The sequence below is a fragment of the Scyliorhinus canicula genome, chromosome 5 (assembly GCF_902713615.1).
Source record: "Scyliorhinus canicula chromosome 5, sScyCan1.1, whole genome shotgun sequence".
NCBI lineage: Eukaryota > Metazoa > Chordata > Chondrichthyes > Carcharhiniformes > Scyliorhinidae > Scyliorhinus > Scyliorhinus canicula.
The window spans coordinates 79,259,476-79,280,398 of NC_052150.1; the positions used below are offsets into that span (position 1 = coordinate 79,259,476).

General features: G+C 43.4%; 1 protein-coding gene across 1 annotated transcript in view; it reads right to left on the reverse strand.

Annotated features, from left to right (window-relative positions):
* jazf1b (JAZF zinc finger 1b) overlaps positions 1 to 20,923 on the reverse strand; it is a 340,149-nt gene that overhangs the window by 56,250 nt on the left and 262,976 nt on the right. Inside the window, exon 3 of the mRNA XM_038797271.1 lies at positions 19,233 to 19,429. Coding sequence (XP_038653199.1) covers positions 19,233 to 19,429 — 197 coding nt within the window. The remainder of the gene's footprint in view (positions 1 to 19,232; positions 19,430 to 20,923) is intronic.

Genomic DNA, 20,923 nt, shown 5'->3' on the forward strand with positions numbered 1-20,923 from the left:
TCAAATAAATAATAATTACTTTAAGGATACATATATTTCAATTCTCCTTCTAACCTCAATGCCACAGATGGCACGGTGGCATGTACTGATGGCTGTGCACCCTCAGAGATGGGTAAGGACATGTAAGCGAGGTTTGGGGATTCAGGGGTCAGGAAGGAGCCCCCAGCTTTTTTTGGGGGAGTGGTGTGGTGGTTGAGATCATTGAAGATAGGGGGTGCTGTTGCTGTGAGGCCAGCTGCTGTCACCTAGGGACCACTATGTGGGCGGAAGAGTGCCCACAGAAGAGGCCATGCTCTGGAGTATGCTGGGAGACTGTCAGGGTTTCAGTGAGTGGTATCCCGACATGATGTTGGGCCCTCCAGGTGCAGGCAAAAGAGATGGGACCACTGAAGTGGCTCAACTGGGCTCCATGTGAGCACACCATTCGTTCCCTTTCCCGCTGCTGACAAAATGGCCAGCCACCCAACACTTCTCCGTGCATTTTTCCAGCCTTCCCGCATTCCAGCCCATCCCCAAGAAGTCAGGGAAATTATGTTACTAATATTCAAAGTTGAGATAAATTTCTGCCACCCACCTCTGACATTCCATTTTGTTGGTCTGAATGATCCAAGATATTAAAGATGAGCTAGAAGTCTATTATATACTGTGTACGTTCCCTCGGCCGCAGAAAAATACTTTGCACTGTACTTCGGTACATGTGACCATAAATCAAATTCAAATAAATCAAATCAAAATCAAAAGTAAATAAATCATCTTTAACTCTTTCAAATTTTCTAAAATTAAATTTTACTATTCTCCAGAGTTCTTCAGCATCTATGGAGATAGCACATGGCAAGTTAGGTCAAGATCCTTAATTTATTTTGCTATTAATATTACAGTGAGACACACACCTCAAACATTTGCAACAAAATCAGTATTGTCATGTATCCTAATTGTCAAGTCCTTGTTAAATGGTATGAAAAAAGAGCACCCTAAAACTATTTTATACTCAGAAAAGTTTGATAGTAGAAAATAGAAACAAACAAAACTAAACAAACATTGGCAACTTTTGTGTTAGGCAGCATTTAAGTTTTAGTTGAGGACAATATTTATTAAGTGGTAAAACATTTTTAATAATTCAAATTATACTGAAGCCAAATTCTGTTGAGGGTGTGGGGTGGGGTGGGAAATGTTCAACTTTGGTGTAATAGGGGAGCAAGTTGGCCACAGTTCGGATGACCAAATCATTTTCAAATGCAAGACTTATCTGAATTTTACCAGTTTTGGAAAATCGGCCGGCTTTTATTTTTTACACAAAGCCAGACAGCAAATAGGGCGTGGCGGCAAGGTAAGAAGAGATCTGGAGAAGACAGAAACAGGCCAGCAGCAGGCTGGCAGATATTTACAGAGCCAGGAGGGACACAAGTTGAATCAATGGGCTAAATGTTCCCGACAGCGGAGATGGGTTACAATTAGGCTGGTTAAGGCCCTCGTTAGGGCTGATTTTGCTACATTCCTGGCATCCTGCTGCAGATACAATGGATCGGTGCAGGCACGATGGGCCAAATAGCGTCCTTCTGCACAGCAGATTCTATGATTCTATGAACCCGCACCTGGTCAGCTAAATATTCCACCTCCCATATATGTTGAAGAGACTCTGGAAGTGTTGTAGGAGAGACTCTGGAAAAGTTAAAGGAGTCACTCTGGAATATGTTGAAGGAGAGGCTCTGGAAATGTTAAAGGAGTGACTCTGGAAATGTTAAAGGAGTGACTCTGGAAATGTTAAAGGAGTGACTCTGGAATATGTTGAAGGAGTGACTCTGGAATATGTTGAACAATTCCCAGAGCTTGGCAGCTAACTCTCTCAAATGGCCACCATTGACGAGGAGATCCAATAACAAATCAGCTGAGCCGGCTCAGCCTTCTACAAACTACGGCAGTGAGTGTTTGACAATGATGACCTCTGCAAGTCAACAAAAGCCCCAATATAAAGAGCAGTTGACGTTACCACACTCCTGCGCTGTTCAAGAACCAGCAAAATCCCATCAATAATGCCTCCAGTACATCCTCTGGATTCAGTGGGAGGACTGTCAAAACATTGGTGTCCTTCTTGAAGCCAGCTCCACAAACATTCACACAAAATTCATACAAAATCAACTTTGATGGTCTGGAGATCGTCTGGATAACTGGAAAGCATCTCCCCCGCCAGGTCCTGTTTTATCAACTCTCAAGGGGCCCTCGTTTCAGAGGAGTACAAAGAAAATGCTGCAAAGGCACTCTGAAGCACTCCTTGAAGCAGGGCAGCATTGACATTTAAGGCCTGGGTGGAGCTTGCTGCCAATCATTCTAAGTGACAACAACTTGTTCATCAGGCTGCATCATGTGTTGAGAGTTCAAATGCCTTAATGGTGAGGCAGAGAGGCGGCAGAGAAAAAAAGAAGAAAAGGACAGGAGGAAAATCCTGCTCTCTATATCCCACTACTTTGTAGGTCATTCGTCCCCATGTACCCAAAGGTTTTGGGGTCGATAATCAACCTTTTCAATCACATGAAAATCTATGTCAGAAACCTGCAACTCTGAGTAGGTGTCATCCTCGAATCAAGGGTCAACAGACAATGCCCCACTGACAGGGCCCAAGTATGAAAGGTCACAATCACAATCAAACCCAATTCAGTGGAGCAGTCACCCTCCCAGCCCCATGGACATGCTAGCCTAGATATTGCCCAGTTCTGCAATGCTGTGAAGCTCAGCAAAATCAGCTCCTGGAAGACTTCTCAGACTGTTGCTGGCAAATGCAGGCTTGGAACCACCATTTGCTCTTAATGGATCCAACTGTATACCCTCTTCGGCTTCCTATTTCGTATACTGGTACTATCTGACCCTCCCAATGCTTTGTGCACCATATTTCTCCTTTCTAATGCTGTACGGTGAGGCATTGTCACTAGAGGAGTAATCCAGAGGCCTGGGCTAATGCTCTGGGGAGACAGGTTAAAATCCCACCATGGCAGCTACTGGAATTTCAATTCAATTAATAAATCTGGAATTAAAAGCTAGTCTGAGAAAACATTGTTGATCGTAGCACCACAATTGATGAAGTTTGAAGGACAGAGCTCGGAGACTGGCTCTGCAGCGGGTGGGGAGGGAACCAATAATAGGGAAAAACCTACTTGACCTCATTCACACCAATCCACCTGTTGTGCATGCACCTGTCCATGAAAGTACTGAAAGAGGTGACCACCGCTCAGCCCTTTTAGAGACACGTCATGTCATTGCAATAAGGATAAGCTCCATCATGTTGTGAAATGAAATGAAAATGAGTTTGGCACTACCACCATGCTAAATGAGTTAGCAACTTCCCATTGGATGGAGTCCTACCCAGCACAAAGGAAGATCGTTGTGGTTGTTGAAAATCAATCATCTCAGTCCCAGTACATCACTGTAGAAGTTCCTAAGCCAACCACCTTCAGGTGCTTCATCAATCACCTTACCTCCATCCTAAGGTCAGAAATGGGGATGTTCACTGATGATTGCACAATATTCATTAGTATTTCCAGCTCCTCAAATACTGAATCAGCCTATGTCCATATGCAGCAAAACATGGACAATATTCAGGCTTGGGCTGATGAGTGACAAGTAACATTTGTACCATACAATTGTCAGGCAGTAAAGGTCTCCAACAAGAGAGAAACTGACCACCTCCCTTTGACATCATCGAATCCCTCACTATCAACATCCTGGGTTATCACTGACCTGAAGCTGAACTGGACTAGCCATACAAATACTGTGGCTACAAAAGCACGACAGAGGTTGGGAATTCTGTGGGGAGTAACTCACCTCCTGAATCCTCAAAACCTGTCCACTATCGACAAGACAAAAGTCAGGACTGTGATGGAATACTCTCCGCTTACTTGGATGAGTGCAGGTCCACCACATTCAAAAGGCACCACACCATCAATGACCTTGACTGACACCACCTTAAACATTTTACTCCACCCATCACTGATGCACAATGGCAACTGGGTGTACCCTCATCAAGATGCACTGCAGCAACTCCAAGGCTCCTTCAACTATATTTTCCAAATCTCAACTTCTATCACCTAGGACAAGGGCAATAGAAGCATGGGAACACTACCTCCTGCAGGGTCCCCTCAAAGCACACACCATTCTGAATTAGAACCATATCACCATTCCTTCGCTGTCGCTGAGTCAAACTCTTGGGACCCCCTTCCTAAGAGCATTGTGGGTGTAACACCACATGGACTGTAGCAGTTCAAGAAAGTGACTGAACACCACCTTCCCAAGGGAAAGTAGGATTGGGAAAAGAATGCTGGCTTAGCCAGTGATGCCCATATCCCCTGAACAAATATTTTTTTTTAAATCCTGATTCCATTCCCCTGTCCCACATTGTTACCAAGTGAGGATATTGGTTCCATATCGTACAAAAGCCCCAAAGATGTACCTACTCCTGAATCACGGTTTGGCCATACCCATTTTGGTTTAGAAGAATTAAAGGTGATCTCATTCATGAAGATCCTGATGGGATTTGGCAGGGTGGATGCTGAAAGGGTGTTGCCTCTGAACCAGGGGACTGTTTAAAAATAAGAGGTTTCCCGTTTAAGATGAAGATGAGGATGATCCTTTTTCACTCAGAGAAGTCTGTGGAATTCTCTTTCACAACAAGCAATGGAGCCTGGGTCATTGGATATTTTTAATTATCTTTATTAGTGTCACAAGTAGGCTTACAGTAACACTGCAATGAAGTTACTGTGAAAATCCCCTAGTTGCCACATTCTGGCGCCTGATCCGGTACACAGAGGAAGAATTCAGAATGTCCAAATGACCTAACAGCACGTCTTTCGGGACCTGTGGGAGGAAAGCAGAGCACCCGGAGGAAACTTACGTCGACACGGGGAGAACGTGCAGACTCTGTACAGATCCTGGGACCCTGGCACTGGGAAGCAACGGTGCTAACCACTGTGCTACCATAAGGCTGAGTTAGGTAGATTCTTGACTGACAAAAGGCTCAATAGGTATGGGGGGTAGAAAGGAAGGTAGAGGCCACAATCAGATTAACCACAATCTTATCAAATGTCAGAACAGGCTGAATGGCTTCCTCCTGTTCCCAATTCATATGCCTGTATGCGCAAGCATTTCCTGACATTACAACAGTTAGCACACCTCAACTGTGCTTTGTTGGCTATAAAGTGCTTCTGGGCATCCTGAGATCATGAAATATGTGACATAATTGAAGGTTTCTCTTTATAAGCAATTGTAGGACTATGATTTTGCAATTTAAATAGCCTTTTTGGGCTGAGCACCACTTAAAGGTCTGCTGGAAAATTGCTTAGTTGCCCAAGCTTTCCATCAAATTTTCTACTGCCCATCATTCAGTTTTACATCTTTCATTCTAAAATTCTATCGCTTTGAAAAATCTTTTACTTGTTTTGCTCCTATTTCTTATGCTCTCATTCACTTATTTAAATTCCGTTCTACTCATAATAACTGAGCTCTGTAGTAAACAATAAATTTATACTGAATCAAACTGATAAAATTGAGTAAAAAATGATGAATATTATTAATTACATTAGACTAAACGGAGTTATCAGTTTGCAAGATGTATTCATACTGTAAGCTTTGTGCTCAATGGTAGACAGTATTGACTTGATGGGGTTTCACGGAGACATAACCTTGCATTCCTGTTGTTCATTAACTTAATTGGAGACATTTATGAGCAAGATTCTATACTTGTGGGTGATACAAAATTATGTAATTTCACCAATTATTAATCAGATGAAAATTCTGTCGGGATTTTAGAAAGCAATGTGGAAAATAATTGGCTGATAGTATTCAATGGGAATAGACATATAAGATAGTGCTAAAACATGAACTGGTGCTGCAGGCAGGAATTAGGTGAGAATGGGTTACCACTTTCAGGAGGCCAAATTAGTAAATCTTCTGTCTCAACTCTACTTTCCCACTTGCTCCCTACATTCCTTGATTCCCTGAGAGACTAAAACCTGCCTCTCTCAGATTGACATAGACTCAACAGTGGAGTATCGACAACCTTCTGGAATAGATAATTCTTAAGATTCGCAAACATTGGCATGGTGGCTAGCACTGCTGCGTCACTGCGCCAATGACCTGGGTTAAATTCCGGCCTTGGGGTGACTGCGGTGTGAAGTGTACATTTTTCCAGTATCTGCACGGGTCGGTGTGGGTTTCCTCTGGGTGCTCCGGTTTCCTCCCACAGTCCAAAAATGTGCGGATTAAATGGATTGGCAATGCTAAATTGCCCCTTAATCTCCAGGGATATACAGGTTAGATTAGGGGGTTACGGGGATGGGTTGGGCACAGAGAGGTGTGTAAATAGGTAGAGTGCTCATTTGAAAGATCGGAGCAAACTCAATGGGCCAAATGGCCTCCTTCGGCACTGTGAGAATCCTATGACTGGATAACTCCGACGTGGAGCATGGTTAGCCTCATTAAACGCGTTTGTTACAGAACAGTTGTAAAAATACTTGATAAAATTATAAACACCCCCATAAAACCAAAGACGAAATAAAGTATCACTACTGGAACTTTGAATAACTAGTTAAGAATACAGGAATTGCCATGTTCATTTGTATTTGGAATAAAGGTTTGGACACAATTCTTCATCAGGACCCACATTTTAACCTGACTCACTCTTTCTGTGGGCGATTGACTTATTTCCCCATTCTATTATATTCTATTCAGTACATACTTACGCAGGCAAAGACCAGTAAAATGCAACTCCATTTACTGTCAACAAGAGTGACATCAGAAACTGACAGACCTTTTGCAGTTTTCTATCATACAATAATACTTTATTGTTCTGATGTAATTATAAAATGACGGATCACAAGGTTTAAAAAATGGATCAATCATGTTAAACGTTCTAAGGCATTTCCAAATGACAAGGTGTGTTATAAATGCAAGCATTATCTGTATTTTTATTACAAGCGTTCAGACAAAACATGTCACACCCACCATGATATACAATTATCTCTGTGTGGGAGAATGACCACAATTTTCTCATGACAGTTACATGCTAATTATCTCATCAGCTTCATTTACAAGTAGCCAAATCATACGATACTAACTGTTATCTAATCAATTTCCCAGCAAACGTCAATTAATCTTCAAAATCCACATCGACTCGCGTGTGACATTTCCAACAATGCACTGGTACCAATATTTGCGAAACAAAATGGATGATAGCACAGCAAAAAACAAATTGCCGAACACACCCTCTCCAGTGAATACAGGTGATTGCGGTAGCCACAAACAATTGAAGAATGAAAGCTATGTTTCAGGTATCATGTTAATGTTAAATCCACTGTAAAATACTGTACAACGCAACACTACATGTGCCAAGGCAAACGCTATTCATGCTTACTTTACCTGGGGAACCATCAGAAGTCTGGATCACTGCAAAAACAAATGACTTTCGTCCTACATTTTGTATTTCAGCATGAGGCTTGAGAATGTAATTTTAATTGGGCTGAGACCTTGTGCCTTTGGATATCCATATATCCCCAAAGAGTTCTTGCCAGCCTCACAGATTTTATGCCCTTAATAGGACAAAATGACAATGTAGAAAGGTATGAGGCTTGTAAACTAAATAACAGCACACTTTAAGTAATCCACATGTGTCTCATATTAACTATTTTTTCTCCATCCTCCATTTTAATCTTCCTCACTAGAGTTTGAAATCTATCTTCTTGAACTATGTCTTTTTGAGAAAGAGATTTTGCCCAGTGTCAGTCAGAAGTGGGAAGAATAAATGGGAGGCTGGGGAGTGGGAGGAAGAGAAGCAGAATATTGCATACAAGGCAGTTTTCTGCCGGGATAGTCAATTCTATTGGCATGGTTGGAATTTGAGTGGGCATATGAATGGCAGATGCAGTATAACGTGGATAAATGTGAGGTTATCCGCTTTGGTAGCAAAAATAGGAAGGCAGAATTGTATTTGAATGGGTGTAAACTGAGAGAGGTGGATACTCAGCGAGACCTTGGTGTTCTCGTGCATCAGTCGCTGAAAGTAAGCGCGCAGGTACAGCAGGCCGTGAAGACGACAAATGGTATGTATGTTGGTCTTCATAGCGAGAGGATTTGAGTATAGGATTAGGGATGTTTCACTGCAATTGTATAGGGCATTGGTGAGGCCACACAGAGTATTGTGCGGGGGGTTTTCGTGTCTTTATCTGAGGAGGGATGTTCATGCTATGGAGGGAGTGCAGCAAAGGTTTACCAGGCTGATTCCTGGGATGGCGGGGTTGTCATATGAGGAGAGACTAGGTTGGTTAGGATTATATTCATTGGTGTTTAGGAGAGGGAGAGGGAATCTCATAGAAACTCATAGAAAAGGGCAAACCTTTTAGAACTGAGGTGAAGAGAAACTTCTTCACCCAGAGTGGTGAATCTGTGGAATTCGCTACCACAGAAAGTAGTTGAGGCCAAAACCTTGTGTAATTTTAAGAAGGAATTAGATATGGCTCTTGGGGTTAAAGGGATCAAGGGGTATGGGGGAAGGCTGGATTAGGATATTGAACTTGATCAGCCACGATCATAATGAATGGCGAAGCAGGCTCGAAAAGCCAAATGGTCTCTTTCTGCTACTATTTTCTATGTATGTTTCTATGTATGTATGACTACAGGAGGCTGGGGGACTTCTGGTGGCGACATGTAGGTGAAGGTCGCAGGTTGGGTGGCTCCTGCTAGAGCTTTTGTTTTTTGGCCCTTTGCACCCAGGTTTTGGGGACAATTTTGTACGATTATTTGGAGGAATGTCTAAGGCAATCAAAGGATGTTGAAAACCCAGAAAAAGAATCCGGGGAAAAAAGGGCGGCAACGAAAGTCTGCCGGTGGGTTTGGTGGGGAGTTCAGCGGGAGGAAAGATGGCTGGAGTAGGCTCACTGAGTGGGGCTCTGCCCATTACAGCGGATAAGCTGGCTGAGGTGATGGCGGGGGCATTTCAGCGGCTGTTTTCCAAACACTTTGACAGGCATCGAAAGGAGATGATGGCCTCGCTCAAGCAGTGGGTGGACGAGACTCTTGCCCCGATGAAGGAGGCTCTGGCAATGGCGGTACAGGAACAAGGAGAGGAGGCGTTGAAGGGGATGGAGTGACCAGTTCACCTCGATGGGTGAGGAGCTGTGGAGGGTGGTGGAGAGTAACAAAGGGCTGAGAGACAAAGTGGAGAACCTGGAGAACAGGTCACAAAGGCAGAATCTAAGGATCAGGGGACTGCCTGAGGGACTGGAGGCCAACAGAGTATTTTGAGTAGATGCTCGCCAAGTTGTTGGGGGAGGACGACCTCCTCCATCTACAAACTAGACAGGGCTCACCGGTCGCTCTGGCCGAAACCAAAGGCGGGTGAGGCACCAAGAGCTGTGCTAGTATACTTCCACAGCTATCAGGTAAAGGAAAAGGTGTTGAGATGGGTGAAGTTGAACCAAGAGGTTAGGTGGGAAGGCGGTGGTATTCATATATACGGATCTCATGGCATAACTGGCGGCCTTTGGTCGCGCTGTATAAAAGTAACACGAGGTTGGGGTGGTCTACCTAGCGAAGCTGGGCGTCACGCATTACTGCAAAAACCAACACTTTGAGACAGTGGAGGAGGCAGAAGCATTCGTGAAATCTGAGGGACTGGGACCAAGATGAGTTTGGACTTTGGTTGGGTTAATCTTTTTTTCTTTTTTCTTGTTTCACCCTTTTTTTCCCTTGGTAGGTTATGTTGGGAAGGGATGGTGAGGGATTTGTGGTGAGTTGTTGGGAATTATTGTTTCGGTTTGAGGGATTATGATGTGGGAGTTTGGAAGGTTTGAGTGTGTGTGTGGGGGGGGGGGGGCTTTCTCTTGGTTTTATCTATGTGGCGTGGGAGCTCTGACAGGGGTTGTCGTGCTAGCCAACGTAAGTTAGCTAGTGAACGGGAGCGAATGGGTGGATGGGCCACGATCACTGGAACTTGTATGGACAGGTTTCAAGAGGCATGGGAGGTGGGAATGGTGGGGTTGTGGCTGGGGGACTTCTGGGAAGAGGGGGGTGAGGTAGCTGGCAGACGGTGCTTAGGGGAAGGGCTGGGTCCCACCTGTTGGGCGGGGCCAGGAGTAGCAGCTATGGCTGATTGGAGGGGAAGCAGAGAGATCTCAGGTTCAGGTGACAACATGGAACATGTGGGGATTGGGGGGACCGGGGGACAAGTGAAGCGAGCGGAGTGGAGGTTTTCAGATGCTTGCAAGTGCTGGATCTTGCTTAAAAGGTTTTACCAACTGTTCCGGTGGCACCGCCCATCCCGTTGCTGGAGGGAGTGTGACGGTGGTGGGATTGGGGTGGAGGTGTCATCTCTTGGTATCTTGGCAGTGCCAACCTGGCACCTTGGCAGTGCCACTGCCAGTTAGCTGTGCTACAGGGGCACCTTGGCAGTGCCAGACTGGCACCCAGGTGGCACTGCCAGGCTGCCCAGGTGGCACTAGCAGTGCCAGGGCACCACTCTACCCATGGAGCATGTAGCTAGGGGCCTCCTATCCCTTGGGAAACCCCCACAAGTGCCGTTCCGTCTGGTCCCCGTTGGAGGGGACCAGTACCAACCGGTGCTCACCCGAGGTCCCCAAGGCGAAGTGATTAGATCCCTAAGCCTCAAGTACCTTGGGAATCTGCACATTAGAGTGAGGCTTATTGCCTCGCCATAATATGCAGATTTGACAAAACATGGGCGGGATTTATACTGCAATGTCTCGCGAGATTGCGCTGAATGTCAGAGGCAGAAGCTTTCAGGTTTTCAGTTTGGGAGTTCAGTTTAGATTGGGATGTGGACAGACCACCAGCTTCTCCCAAAACAGTTTAGTTAAAAATATTTTGCCTGTGAACGGAGCAGCAATTTTGTAAACGGCTGGCGTTAAACAGGTTAAACAGTGGTCTGTTAAACACGCAAGAATCTGAAAGCTGGTTCGTGAAGGATCTTTCTCTCTCAGCAGTTTATCCAAGATATCTCTTTAGATCAAGTATTCCTGGATGGGCTCATAGTATTTCAAAGAGGATTTTGACCTGAGAAGAGGTTTTCTTGCCTCCCCGAACAGGCGCCGGAATGTGGCGACTAGGGGCTTTTCACAGTAACTTCATTGAAGCCTACTCGTGACAATAAGCGGTTATTATTATAAATAGCAGATAGGAGTTAAAAGGTTTCATTTTATTGTCGAGCATTGTTTAACGGGTAATTGCAAGCTATTTTCTTTTATGATGTTAAAGTTATTTTAATCTAGCGTTTGCAATAAAGTTTGTTTTAATATACCATATCCCTATTGGGGGCATGGTAGCACAGTGGTTAGCACAGTTGCTTCACAGCTCCAGGCTCCCAGGTTCTTGTCTTGGGTCATTGTGCGGAGTCTGCATGTTCTCCCAGTGTCTGCATGCGTTTCCTCCAGGTGCTTCTGTTTCCTCCCACAGTTCAACAGATGTGCAGGTTAGATGGATTGGTCATGCTAAATTGCCCTTAGTGTCCAAAAAGGTTAAGTGGGGTTACTGGGATAGGGTGGAGGTTTGGGCGTATCTGGGTTAGGGGAGTTTGAAGGGTGGAGGGGTGCAGGGCAAGTAAGTAGGGGCCTCTGGGAGGTGGGGGGAGGGGGGGAACAGATAGGGCCCTGGAGAGGGGGCTTTTAAGGGGGTTGTGGAGGGGTGCAGGGCAAGTAAGTAGGGGCCTCTGGGAGGTGGGGGGGGGGGGGGGAGAACGGATAGGGCCCTGGAGAGGGGGCCTTTAAGGGGGCATGAAGAGGGGGCATCTTTACCTGCGGGTGTGTGTGGGATAATGCCCATGCATGTAGGGGTGACAATGCCCATGCGTGGGCGGTGTGGGGTCCCACAAGCTGACTTAGAGATCGGGGCACCATTTCAAAATGGCGGCTGATCTCGGAATTTAGCTCCGCAGTGTGGTCTAAACTGGTGGGAAACTCCCCAGGGCCCAAAAAAGTGAGTGTCATTTGCTAGCAGTGGAGAACTCACCGGCAGAACCAGCGGAAACTCACTGAAAAACTCACCACAAATGAACTTAGAAATGTTTCTGTTAAATTCTGTCCAGTATTACAAATTAAATAAAATATTGGGGTTTCTGTCTAGTATCCCAGCAACACTTGTGGTCTGGGATTGTAATACTCCTCAAATACTGAAGCAGTCTAAGACTGCAAGTATCATTTATGCCACACAAACGCCAGGCAATGAGGGTAGCACGGTGGCGCAATGGTTAGCACTGCTGCCTCACGGCACCGAGGACCCGGGTTTAATCCCGGCTCTGGGTCACTGTCCGTGTGGAGTTTGCACATTCTCCCTGTGTTTGTATGGGTCTCACCCCCACAACCCCAAAAATGTTCAAGGTAGGTGGATTGGCCATGCTAAATTGCTTCTTAATTGGAGAAAAAATAATTGGATACTCTAAATTTATAAAAAGAAAAAAAGGAAAAAAAACTTGCCCAGCAATAACTATCTCCAGTGAGAGTGAGAGAAAGAATCTAACCAATTGCCCCGAGTATTCAGCAGTATTTATAGTGTGGAATCCCCCACCATCAGTACCTGGGGTTTTTAAGGGCAACACGGTAGCATTGTGGATAGCACAATTGCTTCACAGCTCCAGGGTCCCAAGTTCGATTTCGACTTGGGTCACTGTCTGTGTGGAGTCTGCACATCCTCCCCGTGTGTGCGTGGGTTTCCTCCGGGTACTCCGGTTTCCTCCCACAGTCCAAAGATGTGCAGGTTGGGTGGATTGGCCCTGACAAATTGCCCTTAGTGTCCAAAATTCTATGATTAACCTAGGACAAAGGTTCGGCACAACATCGTGGGCCGAAGGGCCTGTTCTGTGCTGTATTTCTCTATACTCACCATTGACCAGAAACTGGACTGGCCCAGACATATAAAAACTGTGGTTACAAGAACAGGTTAGAGGCTGTTCAAGTAATTCAACTCCTGACTCTTAAAAGCCTGTCCACCATCTATAAGGCACAAGTCAGGAATACTTTCCACTTCCCTGAATGAATGAAGTTCAAACAACATTTAAAAAAATATCCAGGAATAAGCAGTCAGCTAGATTGGCACTCCGTTTACCACTTTAAGCATTCAGTCCCTCTATCATCAGCACATAATGACAGCAGCATGTACCATATACAAGATGCACAGAAGCAAGCCTCTTTCGACAAAGCCTTCCAAACCACAACCTCTTCCACCTGGAAGAACGAGGACAGCAGACTCATAGGTGTCATGCTATGCAAACATGCAACCAATGAACACTCAGAATAGGACACAACCAATGGGCAGTCAGGACACTCAGAGGTGGCATCACCACATGGGGGCATGACATAAACACTATAAAAGGGATGAGGCACTCACACCCTGCCTCTTTCCACAGACAGACATCGAGAGAGTTAGACAGGGTTGATCAGCAGCATCACACCCCAGCACGTGGCTTAAAGCAAGCTGGTACAGTTAGACTGAGTTACTACAGTTAGATTAGCAGAGAGTCAAACTCATTTGAGAACTGTGTTAATAGTTCAATAAACACGTTGAACTCATTTCAGAGTCTGGAGCATCCTTTAGTTAAGACTGCATCAAGTAGCAGCCTGTGTTATCCGAAGCAGCATAACACAACAATAGGAACACCACCAATTGCAAGTTCCCCATCAAGCCGCAAAACATCTTAACTCAGAACTACATCATTGTTCCTTCAGTGTTGCTAGGTCAAAATTCTGGAATTCCCTTCCTGTTGTAACAGCACTCTGTGCATGCAGGAGATGGACTGCAGCGGTTCAAGAAGGTGGCTCACCACCAAGGTAATTAAGGATGGGCAAGAAGCATTGCCCTTTGCATCAACGCCCTCATCCCATAAAAAAAATGAGGACAGTGGGACACCGAACCTAAATATCAACTCAACCACGAGGCTTGATGCACAACGTAGCAAAATATTAAAATAGCGCTTCATGGCACCATGTGAGGGTGATTCAACCAAAAAGACCAGGGAGTAGTCACTTTTTAATTTAATTTTGTTTTGGTTAGTTCCAGCTGGGGTTGCTGCCTCACTGCGCTGACGACCCGGGTCGATCCCAGTCCCGGATCACTGTCTATGTGCAGTTTGCACATTTTCCCCGTGTCTGTGTGGGTTTTACCCCCACAACCCAAAAAGTTGGGCAGGGTAGGTGAATTGGCCATGCTAAATTGCCCCTTATTTGGAAAAAAAAATGGGTACTCGAAATTTAAAGAAAAAGTTCTAGGTGGGGAAAATATCTTTGTTGTCATTTCAGGTCAAGAAATGCTTTCTTACCATCTAATCTTGAATAAAGACTTAAGTTACTTTTTGTTAATACTGGCTTGATATTTTGTCTGACAACCCTGACAAATGCATCCTGCTGAGCTGAAATAAATCAAGTTATCGCACCCAGAATAAGTGTGTACAATCACTGAAATATCCAAACTAATTTGTATTGTTCAAAACATGCTGGTCCACACATCCATTTGAATCATAATCTATATTTTCAGACCTAACATCCAGCTAAACACATGAGAATCAAGTTTAACTCTGTAGTGTTTTTAAGTGTTACACCAAGGCCTTCATTGTGGTGCACAGTCAAACATCCTGAAATGTGACACAAGTATTTAGTTTTTCTAAATCTACATTGACCACTACTTACTCTTGTATTATACAAATGTGCTTCAGGTTTACTCCCAACAATTTATTCCATTATTTTGTGTGGGACTGAAGAATGATCAGTGAGTTACCTGAATCTATTGTGATGCCTTTTATGAAAATAGGCACCGCAGTGGGAGATAATTTTGAGTTATGTGATAATGTAAAATAGCTCACCGTGAACCAGCAGCAACTACAATAAAAATCAGGAGAGATGTAAAACTGACACCCAAAGTTAAGATTAGCCCTCTGGCACTCCTGATTCATCAGATTATTTTTCTTTGGTAGTTTTGACATGCTTTGGCTGTCTCCACTGAGAATGATACATGCTTCATGCACATTCATGTCCTGCAGTGTCTCATGGTCTTTTTAAGTCATCTTTGGGAACCTAAATTTGGGATAGTTTGATGCATATGGGGGAAGTATAGCTGCTCTATCTTGGTTGGACTTGCAGAGGCAAGATGTATATATTTTTTACAACTTTAGGGTGTAGCTTATTTCAAATTGATGTGTCCTTTAATAATATATAACTTTTAAATTTTAGTTCATGGTAGTAGTTCATTTTTGTTGATAGGCATGGGTTGCTCCTCCTGCGAGTGAGAGTACAGCAATTTATGACTGAGGATTGTGGAATTTCACACCAGTACTACTGCTGCTCCAACTGATATTTATTCAGCTGCATAAACAAAAATAATAAAACTGTGGTATTGGAGAAGCTCCAGCTCACCTCTCTCTCTCCAGTCACCTTCTTGAGTAAAGTATTTTTTATGCTGCGTAAAAAAGCAGGAAATATGAAGTACCTTTTTGAGTCTCTCCAATCGAGCCAGAAAAAAACAAGAGCAGGAACTGGCACTGAAACAGTCATCAATGTACCAGAAAAAGAGCTGAGGTTGCACCTCTGGGCCTTCCTTGTAAATTTGTTTCTCTGTGTCTTTCCCACTGGTTGGTGGTTTATGGCAAAAGTGCGCCAAATGAAACTCTCTCATCCCTAGCAGATTTGCCGCAGATCTATTATCTTACGTTGATGGAAGAATGTTGATGATGATATGAGAATACTTACAAAAATTTAATAGTATCTTTATTATTTCTTAGTTTTTATCCACTACTATTTACACGAATTACATTGTGCAGTTTTAAAATACAGTTTTAAAATGGGCCCAAAGTACAAAAATGAATTGGCTACCATACATATTTCCGTTGAGTAGGGTAAAGCTCCTTCTTATCTAATATAGTCCAAACTAATGTATATCGTCGGTTAAGCAAAGGGCTTTGTCAAGTTACATAATTCGTAGCTAGAAAGAGACACATTACAGCTCTCAATCAATGTTTTTTTTATGATGCACAGTTCGAGCCTAGTAAAAATGTATTTTTATGTTTTTGACATGATGCTGGCATCTCTGTTGCAAAGCCATAGTTCAGTGACTTTAGCAAATTTCTTTCAGCAGGCTTCTAACAGTATTTTAAAAAAAGTTCTCCATGTTTTTGTCTCAGAGTAAAATTTCTATGGCTAATAAGAGAAAGTAGTGCCAAGATTTGTGAATTAAACTTATGCTCTGTTATGAATAAATACCAGATTTTCAAAAGTGTAATTGCTGTGTGTATTGTGGCATTCATTATCAGTCCTACACTAGAAATGCAAGGGAACACAGCAATTCGAATGCAACCTAATTCTGTGGTGAGCAATACTTCCTTGGAACACAAATACCACTTCAACAACAGCTGATATCAACAAATAGCCACCCCTCAAGTTGAATGTCTATTTATCCTTTTTTACATTATTGTCCTGAAATAAAGAAACATTTCTTTGGCACATTGTGGAGAAAGGTTTATTACCTTTACTTGCCACAACTCTGACTCACATCAACACCATCACTTCTGCCACGTTTGTACTGTATCATTAAGTGTAGGTTAAAGCCTTCTGTAATTTGCCATATCACTGCATTATGTACTACAGATGTGACTAATCAACCCTGGACAGAAGGTGGGGGTGGTGGGGGGAGGGAGAAGAAGAAAAGCTGCTGGTTCTGCTTTCAACTAGAGCCGTACTTGAATACCTGGTTTGTGTCTTCGAGGCACCAAATAAAAATTGCATTTCAACAGGATAGAACATGAATACTGAAACCAGTCAATCACAGGATTATTACAGATGAGAAAGACCATTTATATTTTATCTAATCCTAGCGATCCCAATGCCACACCATCTTAGAATTTTGCTTCAACTAATCTCATTGGACATCCATTCCAAGTCGATCATCCTCTTTTTCTGATATCAGTCTTAAATTTACTTCTAACGATTTTCAACCTGTATCTCATAATTCCACTGCCAGTTTAATTTAAAGTTAACTTTTAACAAATCTTCTGCAAAATGTTCCCACTGTGCTGAATTTCTGGGTCTTTTATGGGAAGTAGTAGCATTAACGGCCCAGCAGCAAGCCCAGTGGTATCACACTGCATGCTTGCTCCTCCCCAGCTTCAACAAAACTCTTCCATCAAGTAATTAAGAGTTTCCTACCTTTCAGTTTCTTATCCATTCACAGGGTTTGCCCTGAATCCCCACGCCTTTAAGTTTAATTAACAGGTTTTAATGTGGCATCATTTAAAGGAGTCAAATAGTCGAGGAGGTTGGTCAGACAGGACCTTCCCTTTTTGAATCCATACTGAATAGTTTTAACTAGGTTATTAATATGCATATGGTCCTCAAATTTACTTCTGATAATCAATTCCAATATCCTACATTGAATGGAAGACAGACAAATGTGTCTATAGTAGTCAGAGTTTGTTTTGTGAAGCTTCATCTATTTCCAATCTACAGGTGACCTTTCAGAGTTCACTGACATCTTCAATGAAACGTAGTCCCGAGCAAATTTCTTCTCTCGTCTTTTTCAGCATTCTGTTTGACCCCTCTGTCCTTGCAAACTATCACCCTGTCCTCAACCTCTTTTTCCCTTCAAAAGTTTGTTCAATTTGTTGTCACTTCCCAAAGCTGTGCCCATCTTTTCTGGAATTCCATATTGGAATACCTTCAATCAGGTTTTTAACCCTGCCACAATACTGAAACACAATTTTCTAAGTCAGAAATACTATCCGGTGTAACAGTGGCAATGGTAAACTATACCTTCTCCTCACCTTCTTGACCTGTTTGCACTCCTCCAACCCCTCTCCTTCATCGTCCAGCTGGATGGGGCTTCCCTTGCCTGATTCCATTCCTTTCTGTCCCATAATACCCAAAGAATCAGTCGCAGTGTTTCTCCTCCAGTTATCTCTGGAGTCCCCACAAGAATCTATCCTTGGCTGCCTTCCATTTTTCATCAATAGGCTGCTATTTGGTGGTAGCACCCAAAAACACATTGATATTAGTAATGTCTAACCAGAGCAGTTTACATTGAAATTTTCCATCTCATAAGGGCTGGTTTAGCACAGTGGGCTAAACAGTTGGCTTGTAATGCAGAACAATGCCAGCAACGCGGGTTCAATTCCCATACCGGCCTCCCCGGACAGGCGCCGGAATGTGGCGACTAGGGGCTTTTCACAGTGACTTCATTGAAGCCTACTTGTGACAATAAGCGATTTTCATTATCATGTCTTACAATGGATTTGTCTCCTCTCAAGTTTCCAGGTGTCAGGTTCACCAGCCATTCTAAGCACATCTGAAAGCAGTAAGATTCAATGTGGTGATGGCCATGCTCATGACGCATATTTGACCCTTCACGCCGGTTTTCCATTTGACAACAGCGATCTGCAATCCAATTCCAGATCCCTAACTTACTCTGTGGACTTGTGAATTTTTTGTACTTTGCTTTCTTAGATTGTAGTTCATTATTTAAGATTATGCTTAACAGACTGATTTTGCAACTTTTCACCTCTATTGTGACTGTTCTCGTTTGTGAACATTCCACAGCAAACACACCTCATAGTGTTCATCTTAGTTGTACTTCTTTCTGCTGAATGCTTTTCTCTTACTTCTCCTGTTGCCCCCTGTTAGTTAAAACATTTATGTCATCCTGTGTTTCCTTTAGAGTTTAGTCCTATTTAAATTAAACATCCCTCAGTTAATTTACCCCTTACTTCCCTTTGCCATCTACTTCCCATAGGTGATCTTCCATTTTAGTTCCTTTCCACCATATATCCTTAATGTTAATCTCTCAAATCCGTACTTTTTAAATGTACCTAATTAACTCTAATTCTTTTTTAAACAATCTCAATCCCCCCCCCCCCCCCCCCCCCCCCCCCCCCCCACCTGATGTTCAGCTCCTGAATTAAATTATGATTCCATGGGTACTGGAAACACTTGGATACTTTGCACAAGTAACTAATTGAATATTACCAGGCTCTCCAGCTGTGAGGGGCCATCATTCACATATGTGCACCATCTAGCAGGGGATCATGAAGTAGCAATCAGAAGAAGGAACTTGGCCTGACTCTCCCCCACTCCTCAGATCACAAGCACCATGGTTAATTACAACAGTCATAGTTGCCATGTCAACGGAGATCAATTAACTCACGACTGATAAAAAACATTTGCGGATTTGGATTTAGACTCATTTATGGGATTATTTTTCTTTTGTACCTGTGGGAGTAATGCTTCGGAATGATGACGACGGCGTAACAGGTGGGGTGACTGGTGGAGTAAGGCTACCGCTGTTGTGACGTTGTGGCGTAGAAATACTTCCTCGCGGAATAGTACTCGATAACGATAAAGATAGCTTAGGCTGAATCTTTTTCTTCAGGGATTCCTGTTCCCGGCGAGCAGCATCAGTCATAAATCTGCAATGACAAAAACACACATGTAATCTGTGGCTTTCTACCGGGGAATAATATTTTAGATGATCATCTTTACTGTGCAAAATGTTTTTAGGGCAAGTGAAAAGCATATATGGGCGAGGTAACAGATATATGAATTTGGTAGTATTTCAGATTTTTAAAGATTCAGTGGTGAGCAGGGTGGGTGTGCACCTCTATGGCAATATACAGTGGGATTAAGCTATTCACATTATCTGTGAAATGATATATTTACTCACAGCTTGGCTCAAGGTTGCACTCTCACTGCCAGAGTCAGAAGAATCTGGTTTGAGTTCCACTCCAGGGCTCGAGTGCAACCTAGTTTGGCACTTCAGCGCACTCCTGATAATAATAAAAATCTTTATTATTGTCACAAGTAGGCTTACTTAACACTGCAATGAGGTTACTGTGAAACGCCCCTAGTCGCCATATTCCGGCGCCTGTTCAGGTACACAGAGGAAGAATTCAGAATGTCCAGTTCACCTAACAAGCACATCTTTCGGGATTTGTGGGAGGAAACCGGAGCACCCAGAGGAAACCCGCGCCAGTCACGGGGAAAACGTGCAGACTCTGCACAGACAGTGACCCAAGCCAGGAATCAAACCTGGGACTCTGGCGCTGTGAAGCAACAGTGCTAACCACTGTGCTACCGTGCCGACGAGGGATACATTGGTCGAGTTGCACATTTTGGATGAGACAATAAGCAGAGGCCTCATCAGCCTTCTTATGTAGATATTAAGAAAATTCTCATGGTATGATTTTAAGAAAAGCAAGGATTTTTCCCAGTATCCTGGTCAACATTTACTTCTTAACTCAACACTGCCAAAACAAGTTAACTCATTGACTGTGGCACTTTTATCACACAGAAATTGGCTGTTGTATTTGTCTACAAAAGAATAATTCGCTGTGAAGTGCCATGGGATATCTTGAGGATAGGAACGATGCTGCACAACAATAATTTCTTCCAATAATCACTTGTTCTAGATTAAATGCCTGCCAGTTATATGTTCACTGTTCCCTTTTCATCAAAACAACCTCTTCCCTTTCCTCAAGCATGCTACACATTTAGGTATTGAGTTCGAAAAGTACTTGCAAATAATCTATACTTGTTGATGCCTGAGCTAAACACAAGTTTATGGGCCTTTTATAATTACCCTTAGCGCTTATTACTTGGCCACTTTTCATGCACTGTCTCAGGACCATTGTTCAAGTCTCCAAATCGATTCTCTTAAAAATGAACAGTTTGCATGAAAAGATCTGCTCATTGAAAAAACAGCAACAATTTCAAAGGTCAGCCCTGTGCCAGGTAACATTTTATTTCCTGAATGGGCTGGCTGTTCTTGGCAATGGGACTAATAGCTATTGCACTGCAAATATGCGATCTTAGACAGGATTCTTTCTCCATTCCATGCTGGAAATGATCAAGTTCATGTCCAATGTTGGAACTCAGAATAATGGGACTCTCGTGAGTATTGGCAG